We start from the raw sequence: 13,446 nt of genomic DNA, 5'->3' as shown, positions 1-13,446 counted from the left end.
CTCTCACTAAGGACTATAGGTAATACCCAGTCTACTGCTGTCTCTCACTAAGGACTGTAGGTAATATCCAGTCTACTGCTGTCTCTCAATAAGGACTGTAGGTAATATCCAGTCTACTGCTGTCTCTCACTAAGGACTGTAGGTAATACCCAGTCTACTGCTGTCTATCACTAAGGACTGTCGGTAATAACCAGTCTACTGCTGTCTCTCACTAAGGACTGTAGGTAATACCCAGTCTACTGCTGTCTCTCACTAAGGACTGTAGGTAATACCCAGTCTACTGCTGTCTCTCACTAAGGACTGTAGGTAATATCCAGTCTACTGCTGTCTCTCACTAAGGACTGTAGGTAATATCCAGTGTACTGCTGTCTCTCACTAAGGACTGTAGGTAATATCCAGTCTACTGCTGTCTCTCACTAAGGACTGTAGGTAATAACCAGTCTACTGCTGTCTCTCACTAAGGACTGTAGGTAATATCCAGTCTACTGCTGTCTCTCACTAAGGACTATAGGTAATATCCAGTCTACTTCTGTCTCTCACTAAGGACTGTAGGTAATATCCAGTCTACTGCTGTCTCTCACTAAGGACTGTAGGTAAACCCAGTCTACTGCTGTCTCTCACTAAGGACTGTAGGTAATATCCAGTCTACTGCTGTCTCTCACTAAGGACTGTAGGTAATATCCAGTCTACTGCTGTCTCTCACTAAGGACTGTAGGTAATATCCAGTCTACTGCTGTCTCTCACTAAGGACTGTAGGTAATATCCAGTCTACTGCTGTCTCTCACTAAGGACCATCCTACCCGGAGCCTCTGGAACACAGTATTCCATCTTACCAGGAGGAGCCTCTGGAACACAGTATTCCATCTAACCAGGAGGCTCTGGAACACAGTTTTCTATCTAACCAGGAACAAATGGAATACAGTATTCCATCTAACCAGGAGCCTCTGGAACACAGTATTCCATCTTACCAGGAGCCTCTGGAACACAGTATTCCATCTTACCAGGTGCCTCTGGAACACAGTATTCCATCCTACCAGGAGGAGCCTCTGGAACACAGTATTCCATCTAACCAGGAGCCTCTGGAACACAGTATTCCATCTTACTAGGAGCCTCTGGAACACAGTATTCCATCTAACCAGGAACAACTGGAACACAGTATTCCATCTAACCAGGAACAACTGGAACACAGTATTCCATATTACCAGGAGGCTCTGGAACACAGTATTCCATCTTACCAGGAACAACTGGAACACAGTATTCCATCTAACCAGGAACAACTGGAACACAGTATTCCATCTAACCAGGAACAACTGGAACACAGTATTCCATCTAACCAGGGACAACTGGAACACACTGTTCCATCTTACCAGGAGCCTCTGGAACACAGTATTCCATCTTACCAGGAGTCTCTGGAACACAGTATTAGATCTTACCAGGAACCTCTGGAACACAGTATTCCATCTTACCAGGAGTCTCTGGAACAAAGTATTCCATCTAACCAGGAACAACTGAAACACAGTATTCCATCTAACCAGGAAAAACTGGAACACAGTATTCCATCTTACCAGGAACAACTGGAACACAGTATTCCATCTAACCAGGAACAACTGGAACACAGTATTCCATCTCACCAGGAACAACTGGAACACAGTATTCCATCTTACCAGGAGGAGCCTCTGGAACACAGTATTCCATCTCACCAGGAACAACTGGAACACAGTATTCCATCTAACCAGGAACAACTGGAACACAGTATTCCATCTCACCAGGAACAACTGGAACACAGTATTCCATCTTACCAGGAGCCTCTGGAACACAGTATTCCATCTAACCAGGAGGCTCTGGAACACAGTTTTCTATCTAACCAGGAACAAATGGAATACAGTATTCCATCTAACCAGGAGCCTCTGGAACACAGTATTCCATCTTACCAGGAGCCTCTGGAACACAGTATTCCATCTTACCAGGAGCCTCTGGAACACAGTATTCCATCTTACTAGGAGCCTCTGGAACACAGTATTCCATCTTACCAGGAACAACTGGAACACAGTATTCCATCCTACCAGGAGGAGCCTCTGGAACACAGTATTCCATCTTACCAGGAGGATCCTCTGGAACACAGTATTCCATCTCACCAGGAACAACTGGAACACAGTATTCCATCTTACAGGAGGAGCCTCTGGAACACAGTATTCCATCTCACCAGGAACAACTGGAACACATTATTCCATTTTACCAGGAGAAGCCTCTGGAACACAGTATTCCATCTAACCAGGAGGCTCTGGAACACAGTTTTCTATCTAACCAGGAACAAATGGAATACAGTATTCCATCTTACCAGGAGCATCTGGAACACAGTATTCCATCTTACCAGGATCCCCTGGAACACAGTATTCCATCTTACTAGGAGCCTCTGGAACACAGTATTCCATCTTACCAGGAACAACTGGAACACAGTATTCCATCTTACCAGGAACAACTGGAACACAGTATTCCATCCTACCAAGAGGAGCCTCTGGAACACAGTATTCCATCTTACCAGGAGGAGCCTCTGGAACACAGTATTCCATCTTACCAGGAGGCTCTGGAACACAGTATTCCATCTAACCAGGAGCCTCTGGAACACAGTATTCCATCTTACCAGGAGGAGCCCCTGGAACACAGTATTCCATTTTACCAGGAGTCTCTGGAACACGGTAGTCCGTAGAACATCTCCGTTTCATGGGGTATCCATACTGACTGTTGCCGGGTGAGTAGGGCCATTGCTGGGCCAGTATTACATAGCAAGTCCAGCACTACAAAGGAATTGAAGTCCATTAGCAGCTATTAAGGCTAGCCATTCTAATCATTCTTTCTCCCCAGGCTGCTTGTGTTTGAATTGTCTTTGAAAATAGGATTCACTAAACATGGTCACCTGGTACCCAGAGTCTAGTAGGCAAGGCACAGCGATTCCCCCTGCAATAACCTCCACCTATTGACATTCCCCTATTAAAACAGGCTTGATTGACTCATTCTGCTTTGCAGTACTCACCCCGTCCACTCGCCTTACAGTGGCCGGGCATTCCCGGTTTAAAGCCTGCTTTGGCTCTTGCAGTTGTGGGTATTCTCTGCCCATGTTGCCTACCTCTCTCTGCAGTGAAGACAGACGTGTGGCCTTGATCATCCCAGTACAGTCGCTGCTGGAAAAAAAACACGTCCCCCTTGTCCTGGAACATTCTAGGGTCGTCGGTTGGGTCGCTGCTCCTTCAGCATTAGCTCCCCCCCGTAATGACTTCCTGTGACTAAGGAACTCCTCTGTGTGTCTGTTTCTTCTTGAGCAGCAGAGTCTTGTAGAGAGGGTTGTTCTATGGTCACTTGCCTGGCCAAGCCTTCACTCTGTACTCTCTCCCCTTTTCCCTTGCCAGCTGCTTCGCCTCTTGTCAAAGTCGTGAAAAATACATATGGTGGTCTTGACGTAGCTGACGTTGGAGGTCTTTTTGTTAATGGCACCTGGTTGCAGAGCCATTATCACCTGGTCATGCAATGTGTCTACCTTGGTGGCTGAACCATCAGGCTTTGCAGTTTTCCACTTTTGGAATGCTTCCTGTAATCGCAAGAGGAAGGCCCCCCCACATGTTCTCCACCAGCCTGTTTAGCATGGAAAAATTTAATTTTCAGGTTAGCTAGTGATTCACACATGCCATATAGTTCTTCAAGTTTAACTAAGATTTTAGCAGTTGTTGTTACTTGTGGCAGAGCAGATGAACCCAAGTGCAGACTCAGACGAGGAGACCGGGACAAGGAAACTAAGGTATTTATTGACAAGCGGGAGTAGATAGAGTGCAGGCCAGGGGAAGATCAGGCGGGTAGCAGGGAACCAGGAACTGAGGCTGGGGCAGGGTAAGCAGATCTGGAGCAGAATCCAAGGAAGCAGTAGAGCTTCCAGGGTGACGAGACGAGGGACTGGAGACAGGGACCAGAGTCAGAGTGGACGGAACTGTAGCGGAGAGAAAAGCAGCATCATGCTAGGGAAAAACAGGCTCAACAGGATAACAAGATCTATGCAGGAACAAATCACTTGAAATGCAGACTGACTGAGCAGAGGCTACGATCTGGCAGCGTGTAAGTGGCTGGGCAGAGTATTTGTAGAGGTCTTGATTATGGAACAGGTTGCAGCTGGTGGGGATCTGCTCTGCCTCCAGCACACCTGTCTCCACTCACACATTCACATACACCCACTCAGAGAGAGAGGGAGAGAGCACTGGGGAGTGGCGGCAGGTTAGGGAGACACAGGATGAGAAGTAGAGGGCGTGGCAGGAGCAGATGTAACAGTACCCCCCCTCCCCCCTCTACAAATGCCACCTGGCACCTGCCTGGGCTTATCTAGGTGTAAGGTATGGAAATCATGTAGCAGTGAGGGGACCAGTAGTGCTCCTCAGGCCCGTATGCCTCCCAGTCCACCAGGTACTGCCAGCCATGACCCTGACGGCGAACGTCCAGAAGCTGCTGGATGGTATAGGCAGGACAGTCATCGATGAGCCGAGGGACTGCTGCAGGAGGAGACAGGTTTAATCAGGGATACATGGAAGGATCCTGAGAGAGGTTGGGAGTTATCAGGCGCACCACAGAGGGGTTTTAATGACATGGTCAATTTCAAAGGGACTAATGAATCGGGGGGGGGGGGGGGGGGAGTTTCTTAGATGTCACTTTCAATGGCAGGTCCTTCGAAGAGAGCCATACTTTTTGGCCTGGGGTGTAGACTGGAGCTGAAGGACAGTGACAGTTAGCTTGGGACTGGATCCTGGTGGAGGCACGAAGAAGGGCAGCTCGGGCCTTCCTCCAGGTATGATGACACCGGTGCATATGGTCCTGGACAGAGGGTACCGCAACCTCAACGTCTTGGGTGGGTAACCCAGGGCACACTCCCACTATGTTATCTTAGTGAAGCTCCTCCCTCCCACTGTGCTGTTAGTGAAGCTCCTCCCTCCCACTTTGTTGTTAATGAGGCTCCTCTCTCCCACTGTTGTTAGTGAAGCTCCTCCCTCCCACTATGTTGTCTTAGTGAGGCTCCTCCCTCCCACTGTTGTTAGTGAAGCTCCTCCCTCCCACTGTTGTTAGTGAAGCTCCTCCCTCCCACTGTTGTCTTAGTGAAGCTCCTCCCTCCCACTGTTGTCGTAGTGAAGCTCCTCCCTCCCACTGTTGTCTTAGTGAAGCTCCTCCCTCCCACTGTTGTCTTAGTGAAGCTCCTCCCTCCCACTGTTGTCGTAGTGAAGCTCCTCCCTCCCACTGTTGTCTTAGTGAAGCTCCTCCCTCCCACTGTTGTCTTAGTGAAGCTCCTCCCTCCCACTGTTGTCTCAGTGAAGCTCCTCCCTCCCACTGTTGTCTTAGTGAAGCTCCTCCCTCCCACTGTTATCTTAGTGAAGCTCCTCCCTCCCACTGTTGTCTTAGTGAAGCTCCTCCCTCCCACTGTTGTCTTAGTGAAGCTCCTCCCTCCCACTGTTATCTTAGTGAAGCTCCTCCCTCCCACTGTGTTGTTAGTGAAGCTCCTCCCTCCCACTGTTGTCTCAGTGAAGCTCCTCCCTCCCACTGTTGTCTTAGTGAAGCTCCTCCCTCCCACTGTTATCTTAGTGAAGCTCCTCCCTCCCACTGTTGTCTTAGTGAAGCTCCTCCCTCCCACTGTTATCTTAGTGAAGCTCCTCCCTCCCACTGTGTTGTTAGTGAAGCTCCTCGCTCCCACTATATTATCTTAGTGAAGCTCCTCCCTCCCACTATATTATCTTAGTGAAGCTCCTCCCTCCCACTGTGCTGTTAGTGAAGCTCCTCCCTCCCACTATGTTATCTTAGTGAAGCTCCTCCCTCCCACTGTGCTGTTAGTGAAGCTCCTCCCTCCCACTGTGCTGTTAGTGAAGCTCCTCCCTCCCACTGTGCTGTTAGTGAAGCTCCTCCCTCCCACTGTGTTGTTAGTGAAGCTCCGCCCTCCCACTGTGGGCCCTGGTCTAAAATAGTGCAATTTAATGGGCCCTAGTATAAATTTGTGCACTTTAGTGGGCCCTGGTCTAAAGTAGTGCACTTTAATGGGCCCTGGTCTAAAGTTGTGCTCTTGATGGAATCTGGTCTAAAGTAGTGCACTTTAATGGGCCCTGGTCTAGAGTAGTGCACTTTAGTGGGCCCTTTATAGGGAATAGGGTGCCATTTGGAACACACATTGTCTCTGTCTCATCCTCAATGATGCCTTTGACCTCTCGACCCCTCTGTGACCTCTCCGTGACCCTGGAGCTTTGATGTTGTCATCTCCTCTGTCGGAGCTCAACAGAGACTTGGCCCGGAACATTCTCCTGACACGCGCACACACACACACACACACACATGCAGAAACACACACACACACACAAAAACACACACACACAGAAACACACACATGCAGAAACACACACACACACACACACAGAAACACACACACACATGCAGAAACACACACACACACACACACACAGAAACACACACACAGAAACACACACATGCAGAAACACACACACACACACAAAAACACACACATGCAGAAACACACACACACACACAAAAACACACACATGCAGAAACACACACACACACACACAGAAACACACACACACAGAAACACACACACACACACACACAAAAACACACACATGCAGAAACACACACACACACACACAGAAACACACACATGCAGAAACACACACACACACACACACACACACACAAAAACACACACATGCAGAAACACACACACACAAAAACACACACATGCAGAAACACACACACACACAGAAACACACAGAAACACACACACACACAGAAACACACACACACACGCAGAAACACACACACACAGAAACACACACACACAGAAACACACACACACAGAAACACACAGAAACACACACACACAGAAACACACAGAAACACACACACACAGAAACACACACCACTGTAACTCTTCCCCAGGTCGTTGCTGTAAAAGAGAATTATGTTCTCAGTCAACTTATCTGGTAAACTAAACACACAGCTATCCACAGAGACTTGGAGGTCTCTACCTGTTCAGACTATCTACAGAGACGTGGAGGCCTCTACCTGTTCAGACTATCCACAGAGACGTGGAGGTCTCTACCTGTTCAGACTATCCACAGAGACTTGGAGAACCACATCATATCAGCAGTCAAGGTCGAGATTGATCTCACACACACTAACGCACACACACACACACACACACACACACACACACACACACACACACACACACACACACACACACACACACACACACACACACACACGTGTTTATCTGCATTGTTGTTAATGTTGTGTGTGTTTCGGCAGTGTATCCACAGGGACCTTGCAGCGAGGAACATCCTGCTGTCAGAGAACAACGTGGTGAAGATCTGTGACTTCGGCCTGGCTAGAGACATCTACAAAGACCCCGACTACGTCAGGAAAGGCAGCGTAAGACACACACACACCTCAGGGGGAAAACTCGGGGTAGTTACATCAGGGCCTACGGAAAACTCGGGGTCGTTACATCAGGGCCAACGGAAAACTCGGGGTCGTTACATTAGGGCCAACGGAAAACTCGGGGTAGTTACATCAGAGCCAACGGCAAACTCGGGGTAGTTACATCAGGGCCAATGGAAAACTCGGGGTAGTTACATCAGGGCCAACGGAAAACTCGGGGTAGTTACATCAGGGCCAACGGAAAACTCGGGGTAGTTACATCAGGGCCAACGGAAAACTCGGGGTAGTTACATCAGGGCCAACGGAAAACTCGGGGTCATTACATCAGGGCCAACGGCAAACTCGGGGTAGTTACATCAGGGCCAATGGAAAACTCGGGGGAGTTACATCAGGGCCAACGGAAAACTCGGGGTAGTTACATCAGGGCCAACTGAAAACTCGGGGTAGTTACATCAGGGCCAACGGAAAACTCGGGGTCATTACATCAGGGCCAACGGAAAACTCGGGGGTAGTTACATCAGGGCCAACGGAAAACTCTAACGTCTGTTACCAGAGGAGCTTTAGAACCGTAGATGTTCAGGAGTTATGATTGTCTAGGGATCATCAACTTTACTCTTAGAAAACAAGGTGCTATCTAGAACCTATAAGGGTTCTTCGGCTGTCCCCATAGGAGAACCCTTTGAAGAACCCTTTTTGGTTCCGGGTAGAACCGTTTTGGATTCCATGTAGAACCCTTTCCACAGAGGGTTCTACATAGAACCCAAAAGGGATCTACCTGAAAACAAAAAGGGTTCTCATATGGGGACAGCCGAAGAACCCTTGTCTCTCTCTCTCTGACTCTCAATTCAATTCAATTCAATTCAATTCAAGGGGCTTTATTGGCATAGGAAACATCTGTTAACATTGCCAAATCAAGTGAGGTAGATAATCTCTCTCTCTCTCATCTCATCTCTCTTAATTCAATTTAAATTGTATTTAAGGGCTTTATTGACATGGGAAACATATGTTAACATTGCCAAAGCAAGAGAAGTAGATAATAAACTAAAGTGAAATAAACAATAAAAAAAATAAAGACTCACAAAAGTTCCAAAAGACATTTCAAATGTCGTATTATGTGCAAATAGTTAAAGTACAAAAGGAAGATAAATAAACATAAATATGGGTTGTATTTACAATGGGGTTTGTTCTTCACTGGTTGGCCTTTTCTCATGGCAACAGGTCACCAATCTTGCTGCTGTGATGGAACACTGTGGAATTTCACCCAGTAGATATGAGAGTTTATCAAAATTGGGTTTGTTTTCAAATTCTTTGTGGATCTGTGTAATCTGAGGGAAATATGTGTCTCTAATATGGTCATACATTGGGCAGGAGGTTAGGAAGTGCAGCTCAGTTTCCACCTCATTTTGTGGGCAGTGAGCACATAGCCTGTCTTCTCTTGAGGGCCATGTCTGCCTACGGCGGCCTTTCTCAATAGCAAGGCTATGCTCACTGAGTCTGTACATAGTCAAAGCTTTCATTAATTTTGGGTCAGTCACAGTGGTCAGGTATTCTGCCGCTGTGTACTCTCTGTGTAGGGCCAAATAGCATTCTAGTTGCTCTGTTTTTTAGTTAATTCTTTCCAATGTGTCAAGTAATTATCTTTTTGTTTTCTCATGATTTGGTCTAATTGTGTTGCTGTCCTGGGACTCTGTGGGGTGTGTTTGTGAACAGATCCCCAGGGACTCTTCTCCAGGTTCATCTCTCTGTAGGTGATGGCTTTGTCATGAAAGGTTTGGGAATCGCTTTCTTTTAGGTGGTTGTAGAATTTAACGTCTCTTTTCTGCATTTTGATAATTAGTGGGTATCGGCCTGATTCTGCTCTGCATGCATTATCTGGTGTTTTACGTTGTACACAGAGGATATTTTTTGCAGAATTCTTCATGCAGAGACTCAATTTGGTGTTTGTCCCATTTTGTGAATTCTTGTTTGGTGAGCAGACCCCAGACCTAACAACCATGAAGGACAATGGGTTCTATAACTAATTCAAGTATTTTGAGCCTTATCCTAATTGGTGTGCCAAATTTTATTTTCCTTTTGATGACGTAGAAAGCTCTTCTTGTCTTGTCTCACAGCTCTGTGGAAGTTGATGTTGGAACACCATTATTTTGGTCTTACAGAGATTTACTGACAGGGCCCAGGTCTGTCAGGGCCCAGGTCTGACAGGGCCCAGGTCTGGCAGGGCCCAGGTCTGGCAGGGCCCAGGTCTGGCAGAATCTGTGCAGAAGATCTAGGTGCCGCTGTAGGGCCTCCTTGATTGGGGACAGAAGCACCAGATCATCAGCAAACAGTAGACATTTGACTTCAGATTCTAGTAGGGTGAGACCGGGTGCTGCGGACTGTTCTAGTGCCCTCGCCAATTCGGTGATAGATAAACTCAGCAAAAAAAAGAAACTGACCTTTTTTCAGGACCCTGTCTTTCAAAGATATATCATTAAACACGGTTTCCCAAGCTTGTTCGATGAACCTGTGGAACGGTCGCTAAGACACTAACAGCTTGCAGACGGTAAGTAATTAAGGTCACAGTTATGAAAACTTAGGACACTGAAGAGGCCTTTCTACTGACTCTGAAAAACACCAAAAGAAAGATGCCCAGGGTCCCTGCTCATCTGCGTGAATGTGCATTAGGCATGCTGCAAGGAGGCATGAGGACTGCAGATGTGGCCAGGGCAATAAATTGCAATGTCCGTACTGTGAGACGCTTAAGACAGCGCTACAGGGAGACAGGATGGACAGCTGATCGTCCTCACAGTGGCAGACCATGTGTAACAACACCTGCACAGGATCAGTACATCAGAACATCACACCTGCGGGACAGGTACAGGATGGCAACATCAACTGCCTGAGTTACACCAGGAACGCACAACCCATCCATCAGTGCTCAGACTGTCCGCAATAGGCTGAGAGAGGCTGGACTGAGGGCTTGTAGGCCTGATGTAAGGCAGGTCCTCACCAGACATCACTGGCAACAACGTCGCCTATGGGCACAAACCCACAGTCACTGGACCAGACAGGACTGGCAAAATGTGCTCTTTTCTGATTAGTCACAGTTTTGTCTCACCAGGGGGGATGGTCGCGTTTATCGTCGAAGGAATGAGCATTACACCGAGGCCTGTACTCTGGAGCGGGATCGATTTGGAGGTGGAGGGTCCGTCATGGTCTGGGGCGGTGTGTCACAGCATCATCGGACTGAGCTTGTTGCCATTGCAGGCAATCTCAACGCTGTGCGTTACAGGGAAGACATCCTCCTCCCTCATGTGGTACCCTTCCTGCAGTCTCATCCTGACATGACCCTCCAGCATGACAATGCCACCAGCCATACTGCCCGTTCTGTGTGTGATTTCCTGCAAGACAGGAATGTCAGTGTTCTGCCATGGCCAGCGAAGAGCACGAATCTCAATCCCATTGAGCACGCCTGGGACCTGTTGGATCGGAGGGTGAGGGCTAGGTCCATCCCCTTCCCCCCCCCCGGAAATGTCCGGGAACTTCCAGGTGCCTTGGTGGAAGAGTGGGGTAACATCTCACAGCAAGAACTGTCAAAACTGGTGCAGTCCATGAGGAGGAGATGCACTGCAGTACTTAATGCAGCTGGTGGCCACACCAGATACTGACTGTTACTTTTGATTTTAATCCCCCCTCCTCCCCTTTGTTCAGGGACACATTATTCCATTTCTGTTAGTCACATGTCTGTGGAACTTGTTTAGTTTACGTCTCAGTTGTTGAATCTTGTTATGTTCATAAAAATATTTACACATGTTAAAGTTTGCTGAAAATAAACACAGTTGACAGCGAGAGGACGTTTCTTTTTTTTGCTGAGTTTATGTTGAAGAGGGTTAAGCTGTATCCTTGTCTCGCCACATGGCCTTGTGGAAAGAAATGTGTGTGTTTTTTGCTAATTTTAACCGCACACTTGTTTGTGTACATGGATTTTATAATGTGGTATGTTTTTCCCCCCAACACCACTTTCCATCCATTTGTATAGCAGACCCTCATGCCAAATTGAGTCAAAGGATGATGTTAAAGAGTTTTAGTATAGTGAATTATAATTTGTTGTCTGTATATTTGATCATTTCATTGAGGATACCATCAACACCACTGGCCTTTTTGGGTTGGAGGGTTTGTATTTTGTCCTGTAGTTCATTCAATGTAATTGGAGAATCCAGTGGGTTCTGGAATCCAGTGGGTTCTGGAATCCAGTGGGTTCTGGAATCCAGTGGGTTCTGGAATCCAGTGGGTTCTGGTCTTTAATAGTTGATTCTAAGATTTGTATTTGATCATGTATGTTTTTGCGGTTTGTTCTTTGTTATAGAGACAAAAGGATTGGAGAAGTGGCTTACCCAGACATCTCCATTTTGGATAGATAACTCTTTGTTTTGTCTGTTTAGTGTTTTCCAATTTACCCAGAGGTGGTTAGAGCCTATGGATTCCTCAATAACATTGAGCTGATTTCTGACATGCTGTTCCTTATTTTTCCATAGTGTATTTCTGTATTGTTTTAGTGATTCACCGTAGTGAAGGCGTAGGCTCAGGTTTTCTGGGTCTCTATGTTTTTGGTTGGACAGGTTTCTCCATTTCTTTCTTAGGTTTTTGCATTCTTCATCAAACCATTTGTCACAGTTGTTCATTTTTATCAGTTTTCTGTTTGAATTTTTTAGATTTGATAGGGAAGCTGAGAGGTCAAATATACTGTGTAGGTTTTCTAAGTTACAAGTTTACACTATTACAGTGAAATGTTTTGTCCAGGAAGTTAAAAGGGATTTAATGTGTTGTTGCCAAATTAATTTTTTGTAGTTTTCCACACTAATTTCTTTCCATCTATAGTATTTCTTAATATTATTCAGTTCCTTTGATGCCTCATGATTCAGTATTGCTCTGTTCAAGTAGACTGTGATTTTGCTGTGGTCTGATAGGGATGTCAGTGGACTGACTGTGAACTCTGAGAGACTCTGGGTTGAGGCCAGTGATAAAGTAGTCTACAGTATTACTGCCAAGAGATGAGCTATAGGTGTACCTACCATAGGATCAAATCTAATTTATTTATACAGCCCTTCGTACATCAGCTGATATCTCAAAGTGCTGTACAGAAACCCAACCTAAAACCCCAAACAGCAAGCAATGCAGGTGTAGAAGCACGGTGGCTAGGAAAAACTCCCTAGAAAGGCCAAAACCTTTGGAAGAAACCTAGAGAGGAACCAGGCTATGAGGGGTGGCCAGTCCTCTTCTGGCTGTGCCGGGTGGAGATTATAACAGAACATGGCCAAGATGTTCAAATGTTCATAAATGACCAGCATGGTCGTATAATAATAAGGCAGAACAGTTGAAACTGGAGCAGCAGCACGGCCAGGTGGACTGGGGACAGCAAGGAGTCATCATGTCAGGTAGTCCTGAGGCATGGTCCTAGGGCTCAGGTCCTCCGAGAGAGAGAAAGAAAGAGAGAAAGAGAGAATTAGAGAACGCACACTTAGATTCACACAGGACACCGAATAGGACAGGAGAAGTACTCCAGATATAACAAACTGACCCCAGCCCCCCGACACATAAACTACTGCAGCATAAATACTGGAGGCTGAGACAGGAGGGGTCAGGAGACACTGTGGCCCCATCCGATGACACCCTCAGACAGGGCCAAACAGGAAGGATATAACCCCACCCACTTTGCTAAAGCACAGCCCCCACAACCCTAGAGGGATATCTTCAACCACCAACTTACCATCCTGAGACAAGGCCGAGTATAGCCCACAAAGATCTCCGCCACGGCACAACCCAATGGGGGGCGCCAACCCAGACAGGAAGATCACATCAGTGACTCAACCCACTCAAGTGACGCACCCCTCCTAGCGACGGTATGAAAGAGCCCTAAGTAAGCCAGTGACTCAGCCCCTGTAATAGGGTTAGAGGCAGAGAATCCTAGTGGAAAGAGGGGAACTGTGTACATACCAA

General features: G+C 47.0%; 1 protein-coding gene across 1 annotated transcript in view; it reads left to right on the top strand.

Annotated features, from left to right (window-relative positions):
* The window catches only part of LOC109887301 (vascular endothelial growth factor receptor 3-like), a 225,244-nt gene that overhangs the window by 195,675 nt on the left and 16,123 nt on the right, over positions 1–13,446 (top strand). Inside the window, 1 exon segment of the mRNA XM_031797269.1 lies at positions 7,339–7,461. Coding sequence (XP_031653129.1) covers positions 7,339–7,461 — 123 coding nt within the window.

Source organism: Oncorhynchus kisutch, linkage group LG19 (genome assembly GCF_002021735.2).
Source record: "Oncorhynchus kisutch isolate 150728-3 linkage group LG19, Okis_V2, whole genome shotgun sequence".
NCBI classification, from domain to species: domain Eukaryota; kingdom Metazoa; phylum Chordata; class Actinopteri; order Salmoniformes; family Salmonidae; genus Oncorhynchus; species Oncorhynchus kisutch.
This window is presented reverse-complemented; position numbering and strand designations above follow the sequence as displayed.